At 44.1% G+C, this 27,814-nt stretch overlaps 1 protein-coding gene across 2 annotated transcripts; it reads right to left on the reverse strand.

Moving 5' to 3' along the window:
- LOC147102887 (synaptogyrin-2-like) lies at positions 1-27,814 on the reverse strand. Of its 2 annotated transcripts, none has more exons than XM_085963784.1 (4): positions 27,500-27,814; positions 17,551-17,674; positions 10,050-10,186; positions 1-6,849 (listed from the first exon to the last, which is right to left on the reverse strand). In XM_085963784.1, the coding sequence occupies exons 1-4, from the start codon at positions 27,596-27,598 to the stop codon at positions 6,667-6,669; spliced, it is 543 nt and encodes a 180-aa protein (XP_085819910.1). In that variant the 5' UTR covers positions 27,599-27,814; the 3' UTR covers positions 1-6,666. The 2 variants fall into 2 exon arrangements, with proteins under 2 accessions (XP_085819910.1, XP_085819909.1); XM_085963783.1 differs by having other exon boundaries at positions 17,437-17,674; positions 27,500-27,809.

Consider the following 27,814-nt stretch of genomic DNA (forward strand, 5'->3'; position numbering starts at 1 on the left):
TATTTTCAAAAAAAAGGTTTTATTTGTACAATGGATTGAACACTCCGTGCTCAATAACCATTTTGCGTGCTTTATTTGAAAGCCTCAGTGTGAACTGAAGTTACAGAGAATGATACATTGCTATGCAAGCTCCAATGCAATCAATATCAACAATGAAAGATTAGAAGGCACACCACACAGAGGGTCAAGGCGTGTACGTTAAGAGATCCACACCAGTTTTTCCAACATCAGCTATAGTAAATAAAAAATCTTTGGTTTGGATGCATTTTTTGTGGAAGTAGTATGTAGTTAAATGTACAGCCCATGTGATTTTGAAACAAGGGTCGTTCTTCACTAAACGCCACCCTTTGCTGTCCACATTACCGCAGCAACTGAACAACACGTTAAAATACAATGCTCTTCCACCATAGTGAATTTTAAAAAATAATTTTTCTTCCTCCTCTCATAGGTATCATTCCGCAGGTTTTGGCAAGTTCTTCTGGAGGACATCACAGCCGAGCCCGATCCTCTCCTCACCCAATGCCCACACAAATGCACTGGTCAGCAGCAGGGTAGTGGGCGGGGTTACTGGATAGTGATCAGAAGTGGGAACCCAGGCCTAGAATACATTTTACATGAAGAGCCCTCTGACTGCAAGAGCAAAAATGAGCCACAACACTTCCCCAGAAACTAAATGAAACAGACTTTCACCATTTGGCAGTCTGCAACTGCTATAAATAACAGGAGTCAGATATAAAGCGGACTCCAGCGGAGCAATGACTAGACCGAACACAGGGTGGCTGCTGAACATTAGCTTAAAACTATACTATTGGAGGTCAACTGTTGGATATAGCATTGCGGATCGCATTTAAGTATGAGAAATAACCTAGGAGATTCTCGTTTAAATAAAAGCCAATTGTGCTAGTGTGCGCTGATTGCATTAGCAGGTGGCTAGCTGTTCAACGGTTTTCACTTCTACTGAACAGTGCATAAAAAATCAAGGCAGAGGGAAAAAAAAAGTGTCCATTTGAGCCTGGTGCAGGTGAAATCTTCACACAGCAGATACTTTGCACACGTGAACACCGAGATTAAAAACTGACAACTCTCACTAGCTTAAGTACTGCTCTATGGCGCTGTACGCATATCGTAGTACAGTGGGGATATGCGCTGTGCTGCTGCGACCGAGACAGCGGACCGTCCGTTTGATCTGTCCCAGCTAGTCATGGTCCTGCACATCACCAGTGGTGTGGCAGTGGGGGCTCAGCCTGCAGCTGGCAAGCAGACATGGCCTCCAATCCAGAGTCCCCTCAACTTAAACGCTGAAATAACGTCAATAATGTGTCTGATCCCAATATCACTTCAAATGGCACTTTGCAGCAAGTATCTAGTTAATTATACAACACATTCCCAGTGCAATCGTTGCCAAATGTACTACAATTGCTATCTTACATTCGATCAATATATGCCACAGTGAACCAAAAGCTAAATAACATTTCCCTATCATTTAAAGGCCCATTTCAGTAGTTTATACAGTAAATAAAGAATACAAAAGAATCCTTTTACAAAAGTGATTTTGGCTATTGAACAAATTACAGAATATGAAGTGGTACAAAAGAAAAAAAATCTAACTTAATGAAAGTAACAACTTACCATCCCTTATTACTGGATCCCAGAAGTTGTGCAGATTTTCATTTTAATGCATAGAACTAAATAACCTCTTCCAACTCCGTAAACACTTAGAGGCTGCCCTGAAGGAAGCTTGTTTGCAGCGATAATTCTGCCCGGGATGTGTGCGCGCTCCAGACAGCCACCTTTCCCCAAGTCCCTAACATTTGCACAAAAATAAATACGTCCGAGTAGAGATTAAAAAGAAAAAGTGCAAAACGGAAAATACACAACAGGAAAGATAAATGTTAACCATTCAGGCTGAGGAGAGTTCACATCCAAAACATTAACCCATATACCTTCTTGGATTCTGACAGACCTGCTGTGCATTTTCTGTTTTTATGGATTAGTATGGTTTTGGAAGAAGTTCAGGTTGTAAAAGTTGTTAAATTTGATCTTTGTTAATGAATATATATGTGAACATAAAAGGCAATTGAAATCTCCTTTTAATATTCAGACTGTGCAGTGGATCCAGTCTTCTTTGTCCTAGCGCACTGCAGCCTGCAAAAGGGGGGGGGGGGGGGGGGCGGGCGGAGAAAACATCTAATCCATGGCAAATAATCAGTGAACAGACAAGCTTTTGTTCCTAATGCAAATGAAAACCTCGAGATCATGACTGGGCACCGCACATACTGCAGCCGACGGGTTTCACCGTCGCCAGAGGAGCAACCGAGACCTTTCCTCTCCAGCACGTCATGCCTCCCACACGCTGCACCCAAAACTCCCAATTTGATTTTGGTGTCAGATCAAAAGACAGACCAGATGAAATATAAAAGAAAAAACTTTTATATAACGTCTTTCATGGCCTCAGGACGTCTCGACGTGCTTTACAGCCAAAGGACTGTTGAAGAGCAGTCACTGTTGTACTGTAGGCAACGCGGCAGCCAATTTGCGCACAGCAAACTCCCGCAAACAGCAACATGATAGCGACCAGATAGTCTGTTTTAGTGATGTCGGTTGATGGATAATTATTGGCCAGGACACCGGGGATATCTCCCCTGCTCTTCTTTGAAATAGTGCCATGGGATCTTATGTCCACCTTGAGACAGACAGGGCCTCAGTTTAACCTTTTCACAATAACGGAGAGGTTACAAGCTTCTCGTCCCATCTCCAGTCCTTTTAACTCTGCTGTAATGATAGATTGCATGTAAAGAGCTGTGGGTTATATTCTAACTACCTAAAGCAGATCTCCAATTAGATTACTATTCCCCTCCACACACACACAGCACACTGTTTCGCCAGTATTACCACCCCGCCACCCCAACCATAACATTTCACCTCTGCCTGTCGAAGGTCACTCTCCCCTGGGTTATGATGACCTGAACTGTGCATACGGCAAGGACAGTGCTTGCTCAGGTTGGGATCTATGCTGCACACCTGTAAATAAAGTACTTCTGTTGTCCTGAATCCAACATAGTTCGGATGCCTATAAGCATGTTACCACTCTTGCAAAACTGCAAAGAATCCAGCAGAATTACAAGTTAAAATTCCTTGCAATAATTCCACAAAGGCACAGCAGGTACACTCTCCTTGTTTATATACCCTACTGACATTAAACAAAACACACAAAATAAGCACCTTATCCATGCACTCAATCTTTGCACTCCAGCTGTGAAACAATCAAACCCAGCAGATCAATGAGTTCATATCCAGCGCTGAGTGTATTTGGAGAGTTCCCTCCCATCATCAATGCCGTAACAGGTTACTGAAGCATGTGACAAACTGAACCACAAGTGGATACCAAGCTGCTCAAAGCTCCCAGCAAAAAAAACCACAGAACAAGTGTTAAACTTTTTGCAAAAGGCCAGTTCAATTTTTGATCAAAGACTAGGGTGTCCTGAGTGGTGTACAATACATGGGGACATATGGAGACCAATTCCCGAGGGATGTACAGCACATATGGGATTGGGGGGGGGGGGGGGGGGGGAAACGACACAGACCAATTCCTGAGGGATGTACAGCACATGGGGACACGGACTAATTCCCGAGGGATGTACAGCACATGGGGCACACGGACTAATTCCCAAGGGATGTACAACACATGGGACACACGGACTAATTCCCGAGGGATGTACAGCACATGGGGCACGGACTAATTCCTGAGGGATGTACAGCACATGGGACACACGGACTAATTCCCGAGGGATGTACAACACATGGGGCACGGACTAATTCCAGAGGGATGTACAGCACATGGGGCACGGACTAATTCCCAAGGGATGTACAACACATGGGACACACGGACTAATTCCTGAGGGATGTACAACACATGGGGCACGGACTAATTCCCGAGGGATGTACAGCACAAAGAACAATAATTTGCTTGTTACTTTTGGTTTTATCATAAATGTGTAATATTTGATATTTAACAGCTTCATTCTATTAGAATTCTTTTATTGGGAACATATTTCATAGGAATTAATGAATCAATTACATAACTTAAGTGATTGGGACAGCGTCTACCTCACAATTTCCCAAAGGTTTGCCAATGGTCAAGTCCAATTACATGGGGCACAGATATTAGAAGTTCAAAAAGGCTTTAAACTGTAGCCACCTTATCTAGCCGGATATTGATGGGTCTAATATTTGTGAAGTATGAGAACACCAAATGGAATCTTGTTTTCACAAGCTCAAGTGCACAAGGCCTTGTGCTATTTACACTGGAGATCAATGCCTGAAATTGCCACACGATTTCTCCCAAACACCCACTGCAACTTTGGCAGTACCCTAATGGAAAACAAGGAGAAACTGCGTAAAGGGCCGTTTTACTCCATTTCTACAGAGTTTCCATCAAAGTTACGACGGGACATTGGGAAAACTCAGCAGAAAATTGTACCATCAAAAGGTCTTGGCTGGAGAGCGATGAAATGATCTAAATCTGCTGCTGGCATCCTTTTCAGTTGTGTAAAAACACTGGGTACTGATGAACATGAACACCATTAGAACTGGAAAAAGGGACGGAATCTTTCCCAACTCACTACCGATTTGCATACATTAGAAATCACCACAAACTCTAAAAACTAATTTTAAAACTCAAAAGGTGTCACACTCCGCTAATTTAAAAACCTGTTGTAATGTTTCTGATCAAAGCACATGCAGCAAAAGTCACTGAAATGCTTCTCAGAATGGCAATGGATTTATAAAGGGCTGTTGAAGGGCAGACCTAAATTCACTACATTGGAGACAGTATTTCAGCTAAGCCTCTGCACCCAGGTTATAATATTACCATAAATCCATCTTCCAATATTGGCACCATATTCATTTTTTTTATTCTCTTAACTAATTACAGTTAGAGTGGGCAGATTCAATACACTTCACCAACTCTCCATCCCATACTCTGTCCACAAACCTCCCATTAACTCTTACAAACCTGCACTTGCTCGGATACAGAAAAATAAGTATTCCATCTTACTGTAGCCCTCCTATGCTTCAGGTGAGCAATGTTTGCCAATCACTTTACTTCGATATATCCCCCTTCTCTGGATGTTAAGCTGAATGCGTCAAACTTAAGTTGAGGGATGTCACTGCGAGTATGAAAGACTCTTCCACTTTTTACATCCAGTTGAGAGCTCCTTGGCCGATGACAGGTCACGGATAACCCAAGTTTAATGTAGAGTAAAAGCTCCTTGTACCAACAATGGCCTGAAGCCCCAGCCTCAAAACCAATCCCGTCAGCACCAGTGTGACACGTCCATCTCCTGCACTATTCTGTGCGAGTGGGATTTAGCGTTGATTTGTGCTGCTTTATAGGAAGTTTTACCCTGAGCTTGCACCCACTAGAATTTGTTTCACTTATCCCCCCCCCTTTATAGTGTGTACATGTGCCAATTCTACTGTTGCAAAGTTCACCCCCCCTTTTACACACTGCAGGTTGCAATGAGCAACGGGGCAACTCTGCGTGTTTTCCTGGCACTGTTGCTCAAATGCAACTTTAAAGCAACAGTGCATGGTGATCTGGTGCACTTCACTAATACAAAACCACATTTCTGCCACTGCCCAAAAACCTTCCTCAATATCAGAGGACGGTCCATGCAGACGGACAATGCTAAGGCACGTTGCTCACAAGGGTGGGCAGAGTTCAAATGATTTGAGGCAAGTGCCGCAGGCACCGAGTGAGACTACACCCAGAGGAGGGTTTTGGTGTCTCTGCTGGCACTGGGACTAGGTGGTTTCCCCCAGAGAGCTGTTGCTGATGGTGCCCTTGCCAAACTCAGATCTGAGTCACAGTACTCCAAGCCAGTGAGTTCCCAAACTTGGACAACCCAAGTGGAAATGTGCCAACTTCATGGAGGTGAGCATCCCATCCCAACAGTTGAAGGCTAGGTTCTGCAATGCATACAGTATTGAAGTGGTGGGCACCTGCGAGTTACATATTCCGTGTAGAAATTGCCCTTAAACCCAGTTAATTAAAAACAAGAAAAAGAACGGTTGTCTAGCTAGCGACAACCGTGAAGTCAGAAGCTGGTCCTAAAACATTAATTTGGCATTGTGTCAGGTTATCAAAATGAATACTATTCAAACAACAAGTCTGTGCACCAGGAGTGAATGGGACGTGGTTTGGTGACACTGGAAACCTTTGCTTGGAGCGGGCAGGCGTTTGGGTGAACAGGACCTCATGTTGAAAGGCAGGCTTTTAGAAGAGGTGGGGGGGGGGGGTGGGGGGGGAAAAGAGGGGAGGGAAAGAGGGGGTTGTGAGAAGAGTTGCTCTGTACAACGGGCTCCCCCTTTCAGCTGTGCTGCTGCCGAGAGATGCTGAGCACAGGCCTCCCTTCGTGGCGGAGTGAGGAGACACACACACACACCTCTTGGTGGCCAGTGGTGTTGGGAGGAAGTCTAGCAGCAGAATACCCACTTCGCAGGGGGCCAGATAAAGGGGAAGAGGGGGGGGGGGGGGAAAGGTCGCACCCTGAAATTGAAAAAACGATTGTTATAGCGACAGCAATGTCTGTTTCAGCTCGTCACTGTGCATGGTTCAGCTTGCCTCGCACTCCAGAGGAGCTGCGGGGAACTGCTCACTTTGGTTTAGTACGTAGGTGGCTTGTACTCCTCAGAGTTTGACGGGGCAGTGCTACCAAACGGCGGCTCCTGGTAGTTTTCCGCAACGTTGGGATACGACGGGTAATCGTGCGACGGATCCGTATACCTCTCGGAGAAGTCATCTGGGCCCATGCGATACCTCTTGAAAGCAAAACAAATCAGCAACCCCTAAACGGAAGGCAATGCAAAGAGTTAAGATCAGGAACTCAAAGCCTGGAAAAAACATCCCTGTATCATTAAAACATACACTGGGGCTTAGAGCCGAGCCTAGGACTGTGCAGTGTCGATCCCTTTTGCCGTGCAATACTATTCACTCCTTTAGCTGCACACTTCATTTCCCTGGTGTTTTCACTTTTACGCAGCGAGTAGACTTAGAGAACGTTTAGTCCAGTGGCCGCACTTTCTTCAAAATGCTCAGATATGTAAAAAAATCTAAATATGAACATATTAATTACCATTTTCAAAAAAATAAAAGGGTCAGATTTCCTTCCTCAAGAGAGCCACCATTTAGTCTCCTCCCTCCACACCCCCCTCGTGGCTTCACCTTGCATCTCGAGGAGCTTTATTAGGGGGGCAGCAATTTCAGACCAGCTGAACAGTTGTTCTGCCACTGCCCCATCCCAGGAAACAGTACCGCCAGAGTCTGCAACGTGCCCAGACAGAAGCAAAATGTGCACACCCTCCCTCCGGGCCCCCCGTCAAACAGAGCCCTGCTACCTTCTACCACAGGACATGGAATGCGACAGCAGACTACGACTGCTGTTACACGGCCAGAGATCAAACACAGGCAAACAACACGACCGTTAAACAGCACCAACTCACTCACCTGCCACGTTACACTTAGTAGCAGGTTTCGATCTCATCCCAAATTGTGGCCACAGCACATCAGCCTCATCACTGGGATGGGGGGGGGGGGGGGGGGGGGGGGGGGCAGGTGGAAGTCATGCTAGTCACAAGGTTGAGTACATTTCATTGACATGGCTGAGTTTTCTGGGGGCTTGCGCCATTTAATGATGCATCTACAACTTAAGGACCCTTGAACAGCGCGAGAGAGAAAATTATGGAGTAAGTGACTTACGCCATTAATGATGTCACTCCATATTTTCCTGATGCGCCACTCCATCACCCTCGTCGAAAACAGTGAGAAGTTAATCATAAATCTGGCCACCACCCCCAATTAAAACCAATAGCGATCGCTATTTTCCTACCTTTAAGCCAGCTCTCACGCCACTGCCCTTTATTTAGATCGAAAAATAATGGCGTTGAAGACCTGGCAGAGTTCTGACGAAGGGTCATTGACCTGAAGCGTTAACTCGGTTTCTCTCTCCATGGATGCTGCCTGACCTGCTGAGTGTTTCCAGCATTTTCTGTTTTTATTTCAGATTTCCAGCATCCGCAGTATTTGGCTTCTTGCAAGAGAGTGTGATTTATGGACTTGTGTTTGAGGAGGGGTTTTGAGGAAACCAGTCGTTTTATTTCCCAGGCTTCGAGAGTCCTTGTGGAACTCGGCATATGCCGCACACCAACACTTGCGGACTGGCCCAAATTAGCAAGAACATTACTGGGAAACGATCCAAGCTAGCCGGATCTCTCAAACAATACAAAGTGGCTGACTTGGGAAGTAGCCTGATCCACAGAGATTCATGGAGTCAGGAGACATGAATATATCACTTTTATACTAGTGGACACTTAAAACCCTCCCTTAAAGAGACCATAACCATTTGTTACATGACCTACTGGTTGTTAAAAAGTACTTGAAGTGCCGTAACCTACAGGGCTACGGATTATGAGCGGGAAAGCGGGATGAGGCTGGAGAGCTCTTTTTCGGTCAGCACAGACACGATGGGCCGAATGGCCTCCTTCTGTGCCATAAATGTCTATGATTCTACGACCAGACGGGCAGATGGAGACACCTGAATTGAAAAGTCCGCCCAAATAAATAATTCTTTCTATTATAGCTTTCAAAAATCTGATAAAGACTGACATCTCGGTGGTATGCACCCAATTTCAAGAATGAGATATACATATTTGTAATTCTATGAATACAGATACAAAATACCTCAAGAAACAAAATGGAATTATTTATCTCTTTAAAATACTATCCACAGAACTAAATTTAAGTGAGTGACACCTTTCTAATTACTGTCTGCTTCAGATGTCAGGCTGGAACTAAACTAGCCGTAGTTGCTAGTCTTTTAACTATGTGATCCTTTTGATGCGAGGTAAATTAGCTTTCCCTCTAACAAAGCCAGTCTAGCAAGCAGCCCACAAGTGCTCGACCTTCCCTTAACACCTTTTCCATTGTCAATCACAGCTCTGCAGTTCAACCAGAGATTAACCTTTATCTATGTTCCCAAAAAACCCTCATCACCTACCGTGGCTAATTTCTTTTTAATGAAGCAATCTGTTAAATTTCAACTTAATTAACTTTAAAAATGTCAAAAACCCAGCTGGTATCAATAACGGCAAACTTTATTATTTTTTTTAAATTACTGTAGTTTACCCCCCCCCCGTTTCAGCCACTCTGGTTTACTATTGATGTATTTTTAAATACGTAATTGTATAAGGGATTACACATTTCTGAACAGTTTAACCCCTTTGCCACTAAATAACATTAAAATTATAATAAGTAAATCAGAATTCAAGTGTGTCATTTTATCCCTCCCCACAAGATGGGTCTACAGGAACTGGAAAGGCCCTCATCATCTGTGATAAGCTTCCTAAAAACATGTCTCCAGAAGATTACATCTCTCCTTTTATGATATTTTCATCTGCTAATCAAACACAGGACTTCATTGACAATAAACTAGATAAGGGGCAAGTGTGTGGATAAACAGCTGTTGGTTCTTTAGAGCTGGAAGAGATCAACAGCGCACCTCGATTTTAAAATTCTCATCCTGGTTTTCAAATCCCTCCATGGCCTCGCCCCTCCCCATCTCTGTAACCTCCTCCAGCCCCACAACCCTCAGATATCTGCGCTCCTCTAATTCGGGCCTCTTCAACGTCCCCGATTTTAATTGCTCCACCATTGGCGGTCGTGCCTTCAGCTACCAAGGCCCTAAGCTCTGGAATTCCCTCCCTAAATCTCTCCGCCTCTACCTCTTTCCTCCTTTAAGACGCTCCTTAAAACCTACCTCTTTGACCAAGCTTTTGGTCACCTGCCCTAATATCTCATGTGGATCGGTGTCAACATTTTGTTTGATAATCGCACCTGTGAAGCACCTTGGGACATTTTACTACATTACAAAAGGTGCTATATAAATACAAGTTGTTGTTAACACAAATCTACCATATCCTTTAAAGTCACCTTTACCCACCAACTTTAATATGTCAAGAAAACTGCAGTACAAACAAGCTCTTTGACTTACCCAGCTGAAAATGGAGAAGAAGGAGAAGGCGATGACTGCCCGGGCATTATCTGCCCCTATTTCTGGAACTGGATTTGTGGACACCCACTGATTGGTGAGGAAGCAAAAGCCAACAAACCACAGGAACGTCCAGAGGACTAGGAGAAGAACAAGACCAGTTAAACTTCTGCCAGCAGTTACTCACAAACCAGCGTAAACAATCACCAGTGCCGAGATTAATTTGACATTGGCTTTTTTCACAAAATGGAAATCGGCATCAAATGGATTTTAAATTGAACAAAACACAGCGGTCAGCAAATAGTCCACTCGCTCCGATGCAGATACTGAACTAGGAGTACACACCCTGCTTGTTACCATACCATTTCAATACTGAACAGCAATACCACTCGTCCGCTATGGGCTTGCTGGAGCGTCAGTTTAAATGAACATCCTGAGAGAATGCACACCAGTGTCCCCAAACCAAGGTCAGGGTTCAGTTTCTCCCCACATGTAAACTAGGATTCACAGTGGGGAAAATCTGTATACACAAGGAAGTTCACTGAAGTTATTCAAGAATATTAAACAGTGAGCAAGGAAATGCACAAGGGAAGGAGGCAATATTGGACTTGCTCCCAACTAATAAGGAGGGAATAATAAGCCAAGATGAGGCAAGGGAACATTTGGAGCTCTACTGATCATAACGTTGTTAATTTTAAAAGGTTGGAACAGATGATTAAAAACTATTTACAAACTGGATTTCAGGAAAGCAGGTCTTTGAGATGAAATGCTACATGAAAAGGGAACAGATTGGGAAAGAGATGGAGGAAAATAGGAGTGTTTTAAAGGAACTTTTTTTTTTTTTTACATTGCACAGGCACTTTAGCTGAAACAGCCAAGGTCCAGCAGCAGAGTAAAATTACATAGATAAAAAGCAAAGTCATGAACTGCATCAGGGAGAAAGAAAGGATGTAAAAATTTCAAAATACAGAGGGAAGAACGGGATAGGGAGAATTTTAAAATCAAGCAAAGGCCAAGGAACTGGCAAGAGACGCAAAGAGGGAATATGAGGGGAATGCAACAGAATATATAAAGCACGATGACAAAGCATTCTTTAAATAGATCAGGAGCAAGAAAGGGGTACAGGGGGAGAGGTGTTGGACCATTTACCTGTGACAGTGGGAACTGGTGTCTAAAGGCAGCAAAAGGTTGTAGAATTCCTAAATGATTACTTTTGTGATGATGGTTTTAAAAAATAAAAAAAAACACTGAGGGGGTGAGAAAAGAGATGCCAGAGTTGAGAGAGGAGAGAATAAGGGAGAACACAAACAGGAAACCCCACGCTATCAGAAGGGAAGGCATGGTGGAAAGATTTAGGGAGCTTAAGGTACACAAGACTCTGACAATTTCAATCAATGGCGCTGATGGGATTGGCCGAGGAGACTGCAAATCCCCTCCGCAACATCCCATGGCTGATTGAAGCTGGGTGACATTCCAATGATTGGAAAGTAGCAAATGTGACTCTTGATTCCTTAAAAAATAAAGGGATGAAACCTCAAAATACAGACTGGTGAGGTTTACCTTAACTACAGAGAAAAGTGGTCGAGACTTTGATGAGATGATAGCAAAAGAGAGCACCTGGAAGGACAAGATGTATTTCAAGAAAACCAGCATGGGTTTAGAAAGGACAGGTTACGTCTGGCCAATTTACAGCATTTCTTTGAGGAGATTGCAGACTAGTGAATGGGGGTGAAGCAGTAGAGGTTATCCATCTGGATTTCAGGAAGGCATTTGACACTGCCCCACACCACAGACTGATTCACAAGGTGTGGGCCCATAGGATAGATGGCAAAGTATTAGGCTGGATTGATAAGAACATAAGAAATAGGAGCAGGAGTAGGCCAATCGGCCCCTCGAGCCTGCTCCGCCATTCAATAAGATCATGGCTGATCTGATCCTAACCGCCAATCCACTATCACAGAACCATCTCCTGAATCTAACAGAATTAGACACACGAAATAGGAGCAGGATATGGCTACACGGCCCCTGGGCCCGCTCCGCTACCCACAGGGCCATGACCGATCCGAACCTAGACTCATGTCCAAATTCTTGCCCGCTCCCCGTAACCCTTAATTCCCTTTACTTCTAGGAAACTGTCTATTTCTGTTTTAAATTTATGTAATGATGTAGCTTCTACAGCTTTTTGGGGCAGCATATTCCATGGACCTACCACCCTCTGAGTGAAGTAGTTCCTCCTCATCTCAGTTTTGAAAGAGCAGCCCCTTATTCTAAGACTATGCCCCCTAGTTCTAGTTTCACCCATCATCGGGAACATCTTCCCCGCATCCACCCGATCCAACCCCTTCACAATCTTATATGTTTCAATAAGATCGCCTCTCATTCTTCTGAACTCCAATGAGTAGAGTCCCAATCTACTCAACCTCTCCTCATATGCTCATCCCCGGGATTAACCGAGTGAACCTTCTTTGTACTGACTCGAGAGCAAGTATGTCCTTTCTTAAGTATGGACACCAAAACTGTATGCAGTATTCCAGGTGCGGTCTCACCAATACCTTGTACAACTGAAGCAATACCTCCCTATTTTTATATTTATCCCCCTAGCAATGAAAGCCAACATTCCATTGGCCTTCTTAATCACTTGCTGCACCTGCATACTAACCTTTTGAGTTTCGTGCACCAGGACCCCCAGATCCCTTTGTACTTCAGTACTTTCCAGTTCCTTGCCATTAAGATAATAACTTGCTCTACAATTTTTCTTGCCAAAGTGCATAACCTCACACCTTCCAGTATTGTATTCCATCTGCCAAATCTCTGCCCACTTACTTAGCCTGTCTATGTCCCCTTGCAGGTTTTTTATGTCCTCCTCACTCACTACTTTCCCTCCCATCTTAGTATCATCTGCAAACTTTGATATGTTACACTCGGTCCCCTCCTCCAAATCGTTAATATAGATTGTAAAGAGTTGGGGACCCAGCACTGACCCCTGCGGAACACCACTAGTTACTGATTGCCAGTCTGAGAATGAACCATTTATCCCAACTCTCTGCCTTCTGTTCGATAGCCAATCCTCTATCCATGCCAGAATATTACCCCCAATCCCGTGATTTTTTAATCTTAAGCAATAATCTTGTGTGGCACCTTGTCAAATGCCTTTTGGAAGTCTAAATACACTACGTCCACTGGTTCCCCTTTATTCACCCTATATGTTACTTCCTCAAAGAACTCCAGCAAATTTGTCAAACATGACTTCCCCTTCATAAAACCATGCTGACTTTGTCCTATTAAATTATGATTATCCAAATGTCCTGTTACTGTCTCCTTAATAATGGACTCCAAAATTTTACCTACCACAGATGTTAGGCTAACCGGTCTATAGTTTCCAGCCTTCTGTCTACTGCCCTTTTTAAATAAGGGTGTTACATTAGCAGTTTTCCAGTCTGCCGGGACCTTTGCCGAGTCCAGGGAGTTTTGGAAAATTATTACCAATGCATCCACAATCCCTACCGCCACTTCCCTCAAGACCCTAGGATGTAAGCCATCAGGTCCAGGTGATTTATCTGCCTTGAGTCCCATTATTTTACCGAGTACCACTTCCTTAGTGATTTTGATCGTGTTTAGCTCCTCCCCCCCTTTAGCCCCCTGTTTGTCCAGTGTTGGGATATTCTTAGTGTCTTCTACTGTAAAGACTGATGTAAAATATTCAGTGTTTTTGCCATCTCCATATTTCCCACTATTAATTTCCCAGTCTCATCCTCTAAGGGACCAACATTTACTTTAGCCAACCTTTTTCTTTTTATATAACTATAAAAACTCTTACTATCTGTTTTTATATTTTTTGCTAATTTACTTTCATAATCTATCTTCCCTTTCTTAATCAATCTTTTTGTTATTTTTTGCTGTCTTTTAAAGTTTTCCCAATCCTCTATCCTCCCACTAGATTTGGCTACCTTATATGCCCTTGTTTTTAGTCGAATACTATCCTTAATTTCTTTACTTAGCCACGGATGGCTGTCTTTTCTTTTACACCCTTTTCTTCTCAGTGGAATATATATTTTTTGGAAGTTGTAAAATAACTCCTTAAATGTACACCACTGATCATGTATCGTCTTACCCTTTAATCTATTTTCCCAATCCACTCTACTCAATTCCGCTCTCATACCTTCATAAGTGGCTGAAAGGTAGAGCAGTCAGTGGAAGCTCATTGCCAGTGTTGGGGCTATTGTCGTTTATCATTTTTATAAATAATTAGGAGGATGGAATATTCAAGGTGTCCAAGTTTACAAATGGACAGCAGGCTAGGTGCAGTGGCCAATGATGGTCATCAGAGTGTCATCATCCAAAGTGATCGGGACAGGTTAGAGCCACGGGCAGTGATGGCAGATGGAATTTAATCATGAGTGTAGGTAGAAGCAAGAATATAGATTACATATGAAATAGCAAAGTGCTCGAGGAAACAGATCTGGGTTTTTGGTGGATTGGCTGTTAACACGGGCAGCTCAGTGCTTGCAGGCAGTGAAGAAACCGCATTAAATTCTTGATGTACAGCTGGGGGTGGGGGGGGGGGGGGGTGACTCCCCTGAAGTTATATCAGGTCTTGGTGAGGGTGCATCTGGAGCAGTGTTCAGTTTTTGGTCTCCATGTTACTGAAGAAATGTGAATTTATTTGAGGGAGTCCAGGGCAGGTCTGTGAGGCTGGTTGTTGAACTTAAGGAGACCGAGTTAGGAGGAAAGATGGTCTACCTTTGGGCTTTACTTTCTGGAGGAGGAGGAGGATGTGGGGGGTGGGGGAGGTCTTTAAGGTTTTCTCTGGTATGGAGAATTTGGATTGAGGAGAGTTCTTCGTTGAGGCACAGGATTCGAGGAATAGGGGAAGCATTTTAAAAGCTAGAATGTCAAAAGGAAAATGGGAAATCCGGGCAACATTTTTTTTTTCAAGCAAGTGGATGATGGATCAGATTATCAGCAGAGGAGGTAGAACAGAAAGCCACAGCTGGTGTTAGAAAGGAGGTGCAGGACTATTATTCCTAGAATCAGGGTAAGGAAATTGAAGGGAGGTTTGGAAGAGTAGGCTCGATGGGCCAACAATCTTCTGCTGTCCCCCATGTTGTTACTAAGTACCTTTGCGGTGTCTTTCTGCATAGGCGAGTGAAAATGAAAACTGCATGCAATTATTTGATAAGTAACCGTATTGCTTCCTCCGGCCAATAATAGAACCCCATTGCTGCCCTGGCAATTAGCAGCAAAATCCAAGAGTCAAACCTGGGCCCTTTCTGCCCGTCTGGTACAACACTAAACCGGGCAATGAATTTATCCCACGAGCTAGTCAGGAAGATCCAATGTTTGGAATTAATTTAGGCAGTTTTATGAAGGATATTGGCAAATAAACCATGAAAAACTGCTTATTTAAAACATTTCAAATGCCCAGAAGAAATTTCCCCACAGAGGCCCACTCCTCTCTGGGACCTGGGCTTGAGTTTTGCTTCGGTCACGGAGTTGCAAACTTCTTCTGGGTCGTGGGTACTGGGGAGCTCCAGCTCCTGTTGACAGATTCAGTGTGTGCGAGACAGAGGGACAGGTTGTGGGAGCGAGTGGGACAAGACGACCAAGAAAGCACCACAATAACTTATGTCACATGACATGACATGACAAACAGGCAGAACATTTACAAAAAAGAGGCACCATCAACTGAGAAAAACACTTCAATATTTGATGCAGTTTTTTAAATTGTTAAATCTCTCAGTTAATGGTGTTGGCTTTTTTATTGAATCACTGACAGGATTGATGTTTGCTGCAGGGATGCAGGAGAATGTTTACAAAGCAATTTGATGCGGAGGCCAGAATCAGTCGGTCATGTCCACGGCAATGGCTGTAAGCATTGGTCATTGGAGACTCGACGATGGGATAAACTGCCCGGAGCAGTGTTACACCAATAACACCTTCAGCAAGAACCATTAAATCCACCATGGGGGAGGGGAGGAAAGAAAAGATAATCTTTAAAAATCATGCAAATAATTGAGAATAATAAAAATACCTGAATCTTAAATGAAATATTGCACCTCCAGAGCAACAAAAAAAATGTGAATAAGAGTTAACACCACACAGGAGATGGAGTCGCATAAGTTCCTTTCTCCCCTCCCCCACAAGTTTCCTCTCTGCTTCTGAAGGCAGTGTCTGATCTTGGCGCACTGACCCACAGGTGCTAGCCACCCTCTAGTACCTCACCCAAGTAGCCATTCATCATGGACACATTTAGACACAAGAGCTGCTGGTAGGGGAGAGGAAAGTAAAAGAGCAAGGAATGTAGCGATCAGTCCAAACCTGTTGTCTCACACGCGCACACATTCCACACATCACTAGATAGCGATCAAACCTGGAACCCTGGCTGATGATTCCCCCACCCCCCCCGCCCTTGACTAGGTACAGCAAGGCCTGGTGTAGCAGCACCGTTGCTGCCCGACTGAAATCCATTACAGTAACCAGGGATCTGTGTGGCTCAGTTACAAACTGTACTGTGCACTGACCAACTTTAAAATCGGGCAGGACGCTTGGGTCCTAGGGTTTTGTTCATGGGCAGTTCATGTAATTTGAGACACTGATATATTTAAGTTTTCACAGTTCTGATTATCACTTGGTAAACAAATGATGTCACCGTTAATGTCAACTGCAATTATATAGGGCCCTGGTGAGACCACACCTGGAGTATTGTGTACAGTTTTGGTCTCCTTACTCAAGGAAGGATATACTTGCCATAGAGGGAGTACAACGAATGTTCACCAGACTGATTTCTGGGATGGGGGGATTGTCCTATGAGGAGAGATGGAGTAGACTAGGCCTATATTTTCTAGAGTTTAGAAGAATGAGAGGTGATCTCATTGAAACATACAAAATTCTTATAGGGCTTGACAGGGTAGATGCAGGGAGGATGTTTCCCCTGGCTGGGGAGTCTAGAACCAGGGGTCACAGTCTCCAAAAAAGGGGTCGGCCATTTAGGACTGAGATGAAGTGAAATTTCTTCACTCAGAGGGTGGTGAATCTTTGGAATTCTCTACCCCAGGAGGGCTGTGGAGGCTCAGTCGTTGAGTATATTCAAGACAGAGATCGATAGATTTTTGGATATTAAGGGAATCAAGGGATATGGGGATAGTGCAGGAAAGTGGCGATGGGGTAGAAGATCAGCCATGATCTTATTGAATGGCAGAGCAGGCTCGAGGGGCCAAATGGCCGACTCCTGCTCCTATTTCTTCTGTTCTTAATCCTTCAGTGTGGATACGATAGTAAGTTAACTGTATGAGGCAGCCCCAGAAACTAACATCGTGAAGCCTGTCCTTGGCAAAAAGTGTTACAGAAAGCTTTCCCTATTACAGCCCACATTTTATTGCAGTCTCGCTACCTGAAACTCCAAGGTCAGCCATAACGATGTACTTGCGTTGGTTAGCATTGCTGATCTGAGGGAAATAGATGTCAAGAGCAAAGAAAACTATGCAGATGAGAAATGCAATCACACCAATTCCAACACCATAGTGACAGGCGTCCGCATTCTGATTGAAGCTGCATTTCAGGGCTCGAGTCGTATGCACATTTATATAACCGTCACTGATGATGCAGCCAAACACGATTATTGAGAAGATCTGGAAGAAACAAAAAAAAAAATACAAAAAGCAAAATTATTATGCACAAAGAAAAAAAGACTTGTATTTATATAGTGCCTTCCATGACCTCAGGCTGTTCCAAGCACTTTACAATGCAACCTCCAAGACACACAATGCATAAACTGGTGATCAATGGTGCAAACCCCACTCTTACAGCTACAGATCAGAATGTCACATCTAAAAATTGGTGTGGGTCAAAATAATTCAAAAACATTCACCGTTGACACACACTGCTTCACAAACTTCAGGCGTTCCAAAGAAATTGTTCTTAACCAAAATTGCATTTCCACAGTTGCCATTTAATCCCAAATTAGTATCTCAGGCTCCTGAATGAGTTCATCAGTTGTGCACTGAAGTGTACAAGGCTGTGGAAGTCTTGAACACTCGAGCTCTGCCCGCTCTCATTCTCAGGTGTGCACTCTGCGGCTCTCAAATTCAGCGCCGACAGAAAATGGCTGATTTGGGTCAGATAGTCTACACACTGGGGTTAAAAATTTAAATCTTTGTATCACACTCCCCCATAGTCAGTCAGGAAACCGGTTTAAATTACAACAGCGGTGTAGCTTGCCCTACTTTTACACCAAAGTCATTTAATGTATAAAATATGGTCATATCTGGGAGAAATCTAGCAATGGGTGGCTCATGTTTAATGCACTGCCTTTTCTTGCTCATGATTTTCCACACAGTGCGGTCAGCTGGACAAAGCACATCGGGCGAGAGCGCAGGACCAGCTCAGCCTTGATGCTCTCCTCGGTCGAAAAGACAGCCCACAGTTACTACCTATTGAAGAATTGTCACTGCAGAGGCTGGTGGTACCCGTGAACCCTACCCTAACAATGAGTTTGGACCTTTAAAGAAAAATATATATGAGGAAGAAGGGGAAAAGCTTGCATTTAGGTAGCGCCTTTCATGACCACTGGACGTCCCAAAGCACTTTACAGCCAATGAAGTACTTTTTGAAGTGTAGTCACTGTTGTAATGTGGGAAACGCAGCAGCCAATTTGTGCACAGCAAGCTTCCACAAACAGCAATGTGATAATGACCAGAAAATCTGTTTTTAGCGATGTTGATTGAGGGATAAATATTGGCCAGGACACCAGGGATAACTCCCCTGCTCTTCTTCAAAATAGTGCCATGGAATCTTTTACGTCCACCTGAGAGCAGACGGGGCCTTGGTTTGTCTCATCCAAAAGACGGCACCTCAGACAGTGCAGCGCTCCCTCAGTACTGCACGGGGAGTGTCAGCCTAGATTTTTGTGCTCAAGTCCCTGCAGTGAGACTTGAACCCACAACCTTCTGACTCAGAGGCAAGGGTGCTACCAACTGAGCCACTGGCTGACACTTGGGCCAAAACAACATGATGTTTTATACAACTGTTAGACACTTAAAAAAGGAACTCACTTCAGAATGTGCATCATTCATTCAGGAAAATATTGTTAACAAACCTGCAAAATGCATAGCTCAAGCACAGTGTTATAATCATGCGAAATATTCTGAATAATTAGACAGTCTGAAACAGTTTAAAAGAACTGGAACATCACTTACAGAATTAGACTGTATTAATTGGCAAGTTATCTAAAGACTGGGGCTTTAATTAATTTAGAATTTAACTACATTACCACAATATAATTCTATTACAACCAATTGCAACTCGTGATAACTATTTCAAAGTCAGCATACTTTAATTTTCCAGACAGTAATGTGCATGATGAAAAATTAGACAGATAGACTACAAGATTGTTATTTAATCTGGCAGTTCAAACGGCATCGTTAACCAGAGCTTGCTCGAGGTCTGAGGGGTTATCTGAAGCCCTAAAATTACAGTCTTCGTTCATCATTGAGCAGCCAAGGAGCGCGTAAACCCTTGGCCAGATCAATGATCACAGCTCAACGTTTCAAAAAGACACTGGCAGCACTCGGGTTTTGTGTTTTCATCTAATGTGTTATTCATTGACACATCGGGTTGCCAACTTCGGTTGGACATATTCCTGGAAGTTTCATCACGTGACCTCTCGTCGCCAAATGCCCCACCCACTCCCCCTCCCACCTCCAATATTTTCATAACTAATAAACAAAAGTCTCCAGAGAAAATGAAAACACCACAATATTTTGTAATGCCCCGATGATTTTTCTCCTGGGTCGCTCGCAGCAGTGGCCACGAGATTAATCTTTCATTCCGGGAGACTCCAGGGCAACCCTGGAGGGTTGGCAACCCTCCTGACAGGAACCTAGATTTGAATTTGAACGTCGTGCACGCCACATGACATCTCCCTGTATCCGTTTCCACAGCTCTGCCAGCACTTTCTCATCGACTGTTTATCATGATGTGCAGAAACACACATGATGCTTGCATTCCAATAACATTGAACACAGGCCAGACACGAGGTTATATATAATTTTTTTGATGTAGAGAGAACTGGACACTTGACCCGATCCCCAGCTACGTCACCTTTACTATCAAAGTTAGGAAGCAAGCCTACATAACCATAAAAATGCAGGGCTACAGCAGGATAGGAATGCCATGGCAGAAAATGACAAGCGGACTCGTGTGTATAATTCTCTCTTCTGCTCCCCTTCCACCTGCTGTGGTTAGTGCACAATGTTCCAGCGTGGTGATGGGAATAAAAGGTTGAGCGAGATGCAGTTTTGAACAATAGCAGCCACATGCAATATGGGTGGGGAGGGGGGGGCGGGTTGAAAGATAAACAATTAAGGCATCAGGAATATTTGTGGGACATTATACGGCACAGCTAGTACTGGAACCAAAGTAGGTCAACATCAGGCAGAATCAGAACGGATGATCTCAAATTATTAAGTACCAGCTTTGCCTCAGTTGTAGCACTCTCGCTTCAGAGTCAGAAGGTCGTGGGTTCAAGCCCCACTCCAGAGACTTCAGCACATAATCTAGGCCGACACTCCAGTGCAGTACTGAGGGAGTGCTGCACTGTCGGATGTGCTGCCCTCTCGGATGAGATATTAAACCAAGGCTCTGTCTTCCCTCTCAGAGGGACGTTAAAGATCCCATGGCACGATTCGAAGAGTTCTCTGTGTCGTGGCACACAAATTGGCTGCCATGTTTCCCCAACAGTGACTACACTTCAAAAGTACTTAATTGGCTGTGAAGCACTTTGGGACATCCTGAGATCGTGAAAGGTCCAATATAAATGCAAGTTCTTTCTTACTTGTTTTGAGGGGGGGGGGGGGGGGGGGGGGAGAGATTTGGTGTCTGGTCATGCAGTGTAAAGTAATTTGAATTTGTGCTACAATGTAACGTGTATTCTTACTGAAGTCATTACATACAATTTATGGGCCAAAAGACAAATGTTATCCTTGGAGTCTTCAATGGAAATTTCCAAGTCTTTTCCCCAAACAAAACAACTTACATTTCTATTGTGCTCTTCACGTGCAGGAAGACAGCTCAAGTCACTTAACATTAGGAGAGCAAAACAGTGCAGCAAATCAGGAGGGGGAAAGTTCAGAGCATTGTGTTTGGGAACCAAAGGCATGTTTGAAGAAAAGGGATTTGAGGAGGATTTTAAAAGCAGGAAGGAAAGTAACCAGTCAGAAGGAACTAGGTAGGGAGTTCCAGAGTGCAGGAGCGAAGTGCTTTAATGAGCTGCCATCAAGGCAACAGCCAAGAAGTCTGCTGAGCAGAAGATGCAAGCGGGATATGCGGCAGCTCCGACTAGTTTGCTATGGCCATATCTGGCCTGGCCTCAAGGAGAATACAGCCTATCCTTATTGTGAGCATCCAATAAGGTATGGGAACCTCAAAACCTAGCTGAGGCCTAAAGGTAAGGAATGGGAAGGGGGGGGGGGGGGGGGGGGGGGGAGAAAGGTGTTGAAGATGGATCACTTTGCCCTGCTCTCTCTCATCTTCTGGCTCAAGAGTAATAACATTAGTGACTTTCAAAAAGGCTGTGTGACAGACAATAGTGCGAGAAGTATTGACATAGAATTTACAGCACAGAAACAACTAGTCTGTGCTAGTGTTTACACTCCACACAAGTGTTCTCCCAGTCCATCTACCTCATCTCAGCCTTTCAGCATATCGTTCTATTCCCCTTTCTCTCTCTCAAGTACTCGTCTAGCTTCCTTTTGAAAGCACCAAAGCTATTTGCTTCAACGACTTCCTGTGGTAGCGAGTCCCACATTCTAACCACTCTGGGTAAAGAAATTTATCCTTATTTGCCTGTTGGATGTATTGGTAACTATCTTGTATTTATGGCCTCTAGTTTGGATTTTCCCACAAGTTGAAGCGTTCTCTCCACATCTACCCTGTCCAACCCATTCAGAATTGTAAAGACCTCGATCAGGTCTCCTCCAAGTCTGCTCTTTTCTAAAGAAAAAAAGCTCCAACTTGTTCAACCTTTCCAGATAGCTGCAATCTCTCAGTTTACAAAAGCCATTGCTGCAAGTACAGGATAGAAATTCAGAACAGTTCCTCCTCCTGGGTCCTGTCCCAAGATGGTTGTGCATGCGCCTATAAACCCCTGGGTAACCCGGGCATGTCACTGATGATTAAACCTGCAGCTGCATCATAGAAAACATTTAATTATGGAGAAATAGTCTGAAAGAAATTAGCAGCATTCTCAATACAGGAAACTCTCTTTTTACCGGCGCCTAAATAACCAGAAATCTCTCTTAACCGGCAAAATTCAGGAGTAGGTTCAGGTAAGTTTTACTTCAGATTAGTGGCCGTGCAACCGGGGTTCCTGCACTTGTGGCCGTGCAACCGGGGTTCCTGCACCTGTTGCCATGCAACAGGGATTCCTGGATCTGTGGCCGTGTACGGGGCTCTCATACCTTAGTAAGTATACCTCTCTGTAATCCGGACTTTTTGATCAACCGGCACCACGCCGGTCCCGGATAAAAAAAGTTTCCTGTACTCTTAAAACATACATAAAAGAATAAAGTTATTGACGAGTAAGAATTGTAAGGGAAGGTTCTCTCTCATGGCAGAATGTAATGCTGCTGCCACTACATGCAGTTTATACCGACTCCCAGCACCTGCAGCCACATATTTCCCCATCTCTCCGTCAGCATCAGACTGTTCAGCTTCATTTCACAACAGAACAAGGCAGAGGCAAATCCAACGGCAGATCCATCAAGAAACTAAACCAGGAGATGAGTTAACTTTACAATAGGGCCAATGTGGGGGGTCTCACTGATGGGTAAGTGCAGTCTCTGGTGTAGGACTGAGGCACACAGTCCAATACCTGGGTTGGGTTGAGTTGGCAGATCTCAGCTGGGGAAGTGGCGAGGGTGCTACAACTGGGTTGGAGGTTGGTAATAGTCAATCGGGATTTTCATTCCTGATCACTATCCACTGACCCCTAGGTGTACATGTGGAGAGCTGGAACGGCTGATGCACAACAACTTGCATTTATATAGTGGCCCGTAATTTCCGATAGGAGGCTTCTTGCGTGCGGAGGCCTCCCATCGGGAAAAAATCTGCGCCCTTACCCGAGAGCTGCTGAGGTCCGGCCATTTCCGATCCTGGGCCTCTCCGCAGTTGAAATACGCAGGGCCCACGTATCCCAGGGGCGCATGTGGTTCGCAAGCGTCCCTGGGATCACGTGGGCCAGGCAAGCCAATAGGAGAAGGGAATCTCCCTTCATACTTTTGAAGGATAGACCAGTCAAAAGTATGAATGGGGATCACTGAAAAAACATTAAATAGATTTTTAAAAAACCATCACGTTTTTAAAATGAGTTAAAATTACATTAAATATTTTAAACAAAAGTTAAATTTTTTTTTTAAATTAAAGGTTTTTACAGGGCTAAAAATAAACTTACTTTTTTTTTAAAAAGTATTTTAAAATTATATATGAGTGAAAGTTTTTTTTAAAACTTTTTTAAAAACTCTTATGCTGGTAAAAGCAGGCCTTACGTCTGCTTTTACCAGGCATAAGATTTTTTAAAGTGATTTCAGCAGGCGGAAGTTCTGCAGAAAGCGGAACTCTCCCCCCGCAAAGGCCCTTCTCCAGGGCAGGCGGAGGATGTGTCAAGAAATGCCAGTTTTCAGCGCAGGCGCTGGGCATGCCTGAAACCAGCATTTCCGATGTTCCTACAGGTCGTACACACCCGTAGGGATCGGGAAATATGGGCCAGTGTCTTTAAAGTAGTAAAAATGTCCCAAGGCACTTCACAGGAGCATGATCAGACAAAATTTGACACTGAGCCACACAAAAAGATATTAGGACAGGTGACCAAAGGCTTGGTCAAAGAGGTAGGTTTTAAGGAGCTCCTTAAAGGAGGGGCGGTGGGGAGAGAGAGAGGTTAAGGGAGGGAAATCCAGAGCTTAGGGCCTAGGCATCTGAAGGCATGGCCGCCAATGGTGGAGAGATGAAAATCGGGGATGCGCAAGAGGCCAGAATTGAAGGAGCGCAAAGATCTCGGAGGGTTGGAGGAGGTTACAGAGATAGGGAGAGACAAGGCCATGGAGAACAATTAGTCGGTTAACCCTCACTGCCCAGGGTCATGTGAAAAATGGCTACTTGGGAGGGTTGCTGCCAACATTTGTGGACCAGCACCCCAGTATGAGTCACTGTCTTCAGGAGTGGAGGGGAGAAAATTAGGTAGAAAAAATGGCCCAGTTCAGAGCTTGGCTCTCACCATGTTGACGTTGCCAACAGCAGACAGACATCATGCCCAATCTAACAGCAGCCACCGTCTACATTACACTGCATAGAGGCGGCCACGTTCGCGCCCGGGTGGCCCTGGAGATGGAGCACGTGGCATGCTCGAGGCCTTCCGCAGCCGGTGGGACTGGAGTGCATCATCACCCCGGCCAACACAATTTTAATTTAATTTATTAAGTTTTATTTAAAAGTTATATTAGTTACAGTTTATTTGTTTTAGTGCACCCATTCAAGAAAGAGTACACTGCATAGAGAAGCAAAGATAAAAACCAAAGATTATTGTGTGTGATTGTAAGACTTTTACACTGTGAGCAAGCAACAAAATATGGAATTTAACTTTTTAATTGTATAACAAAGAGGTGGATCACTGTGGCAAAACTGTGCAGTGCAGAAATTGGTTACAACAAAAAACACTTCCTCAACACCACCACCTCTCACTGAGACGCACATGGTTTCAAAAGCTGATTAACCATCAAGTGCCATTCTGTACTAACAACATTACTCTTCGGGAACGCGACTGGAACCTTTCCTAGCGACGGTTAGGTTATCAGTTTCAGTTCAGTTCAAGCCAAGTTCAGTTTCCATATACTGCAACATCACAAAAGTGAAATTCAATTATCTTTTTAACTGACATTTAGGCTGGAGTTTTTAAATCAAGAAAAAGTTCAATTTGGAGGTGCATCCTATACACGAGCAATAATATTTTTCCTCGGGGAGTGGGGGAAGGTCTCAAGTTCAAGGTGTGGCCTACATGCAGAAGCATCCTACATCTTCTCATTTCTTTATTTCAAAAGGAGTTCCTTTTAGAACTTTGTTAAAGGCTGCTATAATGTCACAGCTGCCCTGTAGTAACTCCTGTCGGTCCTGAAGCCAGCCATTCATTCATCTCACTCCACCAACAGTGGAAAGAGCTGGTTCAGTAATGCGATGCCTCCCCAGATACTTGGAAATTAATACCTGTAGTATTTATTTAATATGGTAGATCATCAGTAGTATTTATTTAATATGGTAGATCATCAGTATCACACCAACTGCTTTTTAAGTTGGAATTTAAGTTCAGTTAAATAAGGGAACAAGCCCAAGGACCGGGACTAGATTAGGAAATTAGAAATAGTGAGCCAGGAACCAGCAAAAGTGATGTCATTTTCCTTTGCAGCAATGGAGATTATCAAAGAGGAAAGAGAGATAACACCCAGTTTCCTGAGAAAGCAACAAAAGGTTGAGGGAGTAACACGTTCAGGTAGAAAATAATGGAGAAAGCTATCAAAGATGGAGGAGCAGAGAAATAAACTAAATAAGAAAACAGTGAACAAAGATGTAAAGTGACATCCCCTAAAGAAAAAGCAAAATAAGTTAGGCAACAGACAGGCTAGTGGAGCACAAGATATTTGAAATTTTAAAATTAAAGTAAAACCAAACGCATGAGAAACAGGCAGTGGTACAGGTCGACAGGAACACAGCTCAGAGTTCCTCTTTCCACATTCTGACTAACTGGTGTGCATTTCCAGCATTTCCTTTTTTTTTTAATTTCCGATTTCACCTTTTTATTATTCCATTCTCATCCTGCAGTTTTTCTACCACAGTCTCCAGCAGGAGAGATGTGAGGGAGGGGTGGAAATCGAACAATTGATCTCAAAGTCCCCTTGGTTGCTGCAAACACTGGGCACTCTTTAAACAGATTGCCTAAAGCGAAAAGTTCATATACAAGAAGCAAACTTCTAAAAATAATGTACTGGGAGCAAATGTACAAAAATGGTGGAAACATTTAGAGTTGCAAGTAAGATTAATAAGAAACTGACAGGAGTCCCAACAGGTCACTGCCAGAGAATCATTGCTTGATGTAATTTTTGAGTTTGGTACCTGTTAGCACAGGCTCCAGAGTAAGAGCAGCAAGTCATGCGCTACAGCCCCACCATACATCAGAGGCTGAAGAGAAACCACAGCATGAGGGACAAATAAATGGCAAGCAGCAAATGCCTGTGCAAAGAATGCACAAGGCAGTAAGGGGCTGGGAAGGTGGGTTAGATAGGGACAGGGGAGGATCCTAAATTGCCACACTGTATTAAACTTGAACCAGATATAACCCATAAAGGCAACTGAACAGGCTTAAAAATCAGGGCAAAGGGCAACATTCTGCTAAAGGTTTCAGAGGACAAACAAACCACATAGAAGTTACCAATGTAATTTTAGCATTCAATAACAACTCGTCACAACCCCCATAATAAGATGCCACATCATTCACCCATCTTACAACCGGTGTGTAACACCCTGGGCTGCTACCATGAGCCACACTTTGTAAAAAGATTATCCAGAACTAGGTCACAGAGCCTCTTCAAAAACACTGAGGAAACAGCAAGGCGACATGGCTTATTAGGCACCGCCTACGAAATTAGCAACAAGACCTGTAGAACAAAAACTTGGGCTTCTCTTATTTTGGGGGGAAAACACATTTTTTCAGCTACATGTCCACTGGGAGGCTGCAAGTTCAGACCAGGCAGGGCTGGTGGAGGGATGAGGTCACTCTGGGCAGCAGCCATGTTTCTGGCACAAAACTAGTTTTATTTCGGGAAGCTCTCAGCAGGATCCGTTCCGAGAGGGGGGTTGGCAGAATTCTCCGGTCTGTTCGCTGTTAATGACCCTGGTTTCGCATTTGGACAGAATGTTCGCACTGGAGGAAACTTTTTTTTTGGAGGGGGGAGGGGGCTGTCCTGTCCTTCCTTTCCAGTGCACAGCAAGATTGTGCCTGTTGGTTTCGCTTTTAGCGCCGCTCTTGAGTTTCGAGCTGGATCGCGGAGCATGTGATGCCCCAGTGCCAATCGATGCGGAAGTGCTTGGGGAAAGAGGACGGCTGGAGAAACAGGGGCTATCGCCCTATTCTGGGCCTGACCGTAAAGGAAAAAAAGCAGCAACAAAAATCACAATGCAATTTTTTTTTTTTAAAAGACACTTTTATTATCCTATTTACAGGAGTTTGAAGGCTGCAGTTTAATTCGGGTCTCTTTCACTTCCTGACTTTTGTTTCCGTTCCCACAGACTATTTATCAATTTCAGGAAAAACTATTTAAACCAGAGGAAGTTTTAAAAAAAAAGCACTGTCTGACCCACTCCCCCGCCCACCAGGATCCACAGCAACAACAAAAGCCCGTTCAGCCCAAACTCACCCAGCTAGCGATCCGGCTAATAGTCTGCGGTTGTTGCAGAAAGTTCTTTAAGTCAAACGCTCCGCCCGCCTTGGCTGCACCGTACACGTTCCCTTCCATCTCGTTACTGAGGGGAGTGAGTTTTGGGGAGGAGGAGAGAGAAAGGAATAAAGGCTTTCCTGTTATGTTATTTATTTGGGGGGTGGGAAAGGGGATGGAAACGAGTCTTCTAAGTGGTTCCCGGGTCAGACTGTGCCGACTCCCCGGGACACGTCAGTGCGCTGAGCTGGTGAGAGAGAGCAAAAGGGAGGGCTGGATCATCACGTGACAGCACCT

Source organism: Somniosus microcephalus, chromosome 21 (assembly GCF_052327205.1).
Source record: "Somniosus microcephalus isolate GS21.2 chromosome 21, FLI_Smic_1.0, whole genome shotgun sequence".
Classification (NCBI taxonomy): domain Eukaryota; kingdom Metazoa; phylum Chordata; class Chondrichthyes; order Squaliformes; family Somniosidae; genus Somniosus; species Somniosus microcephalus.

Bases quoted from the DNA above. Each gene is read 5' to 3' on its own strand.
- LOC147102887 (XM_085963783.1), bottom strand. From the start codon at position 27,598: ATGGAAGGGAACGTGTACGGTGCAGCCAAGGCGGGCGGAGCGTTTGAC. The intron at 10,187-17,436 runs GTAGCGAGACTG...TTCTTCTCCTAG, and splicing joins GGCTGACCTTGGAGTTTCAG to TCCTCTGGACGTTCCTGTGG. The intron at 6,850-10,049 runs GTAAGTCAAAGA...CCTTCCGTTTAG, and splicing joins TCTTCTCCATTTTCAGCTGG to GGGTTGCTGATTTGTTTTGC.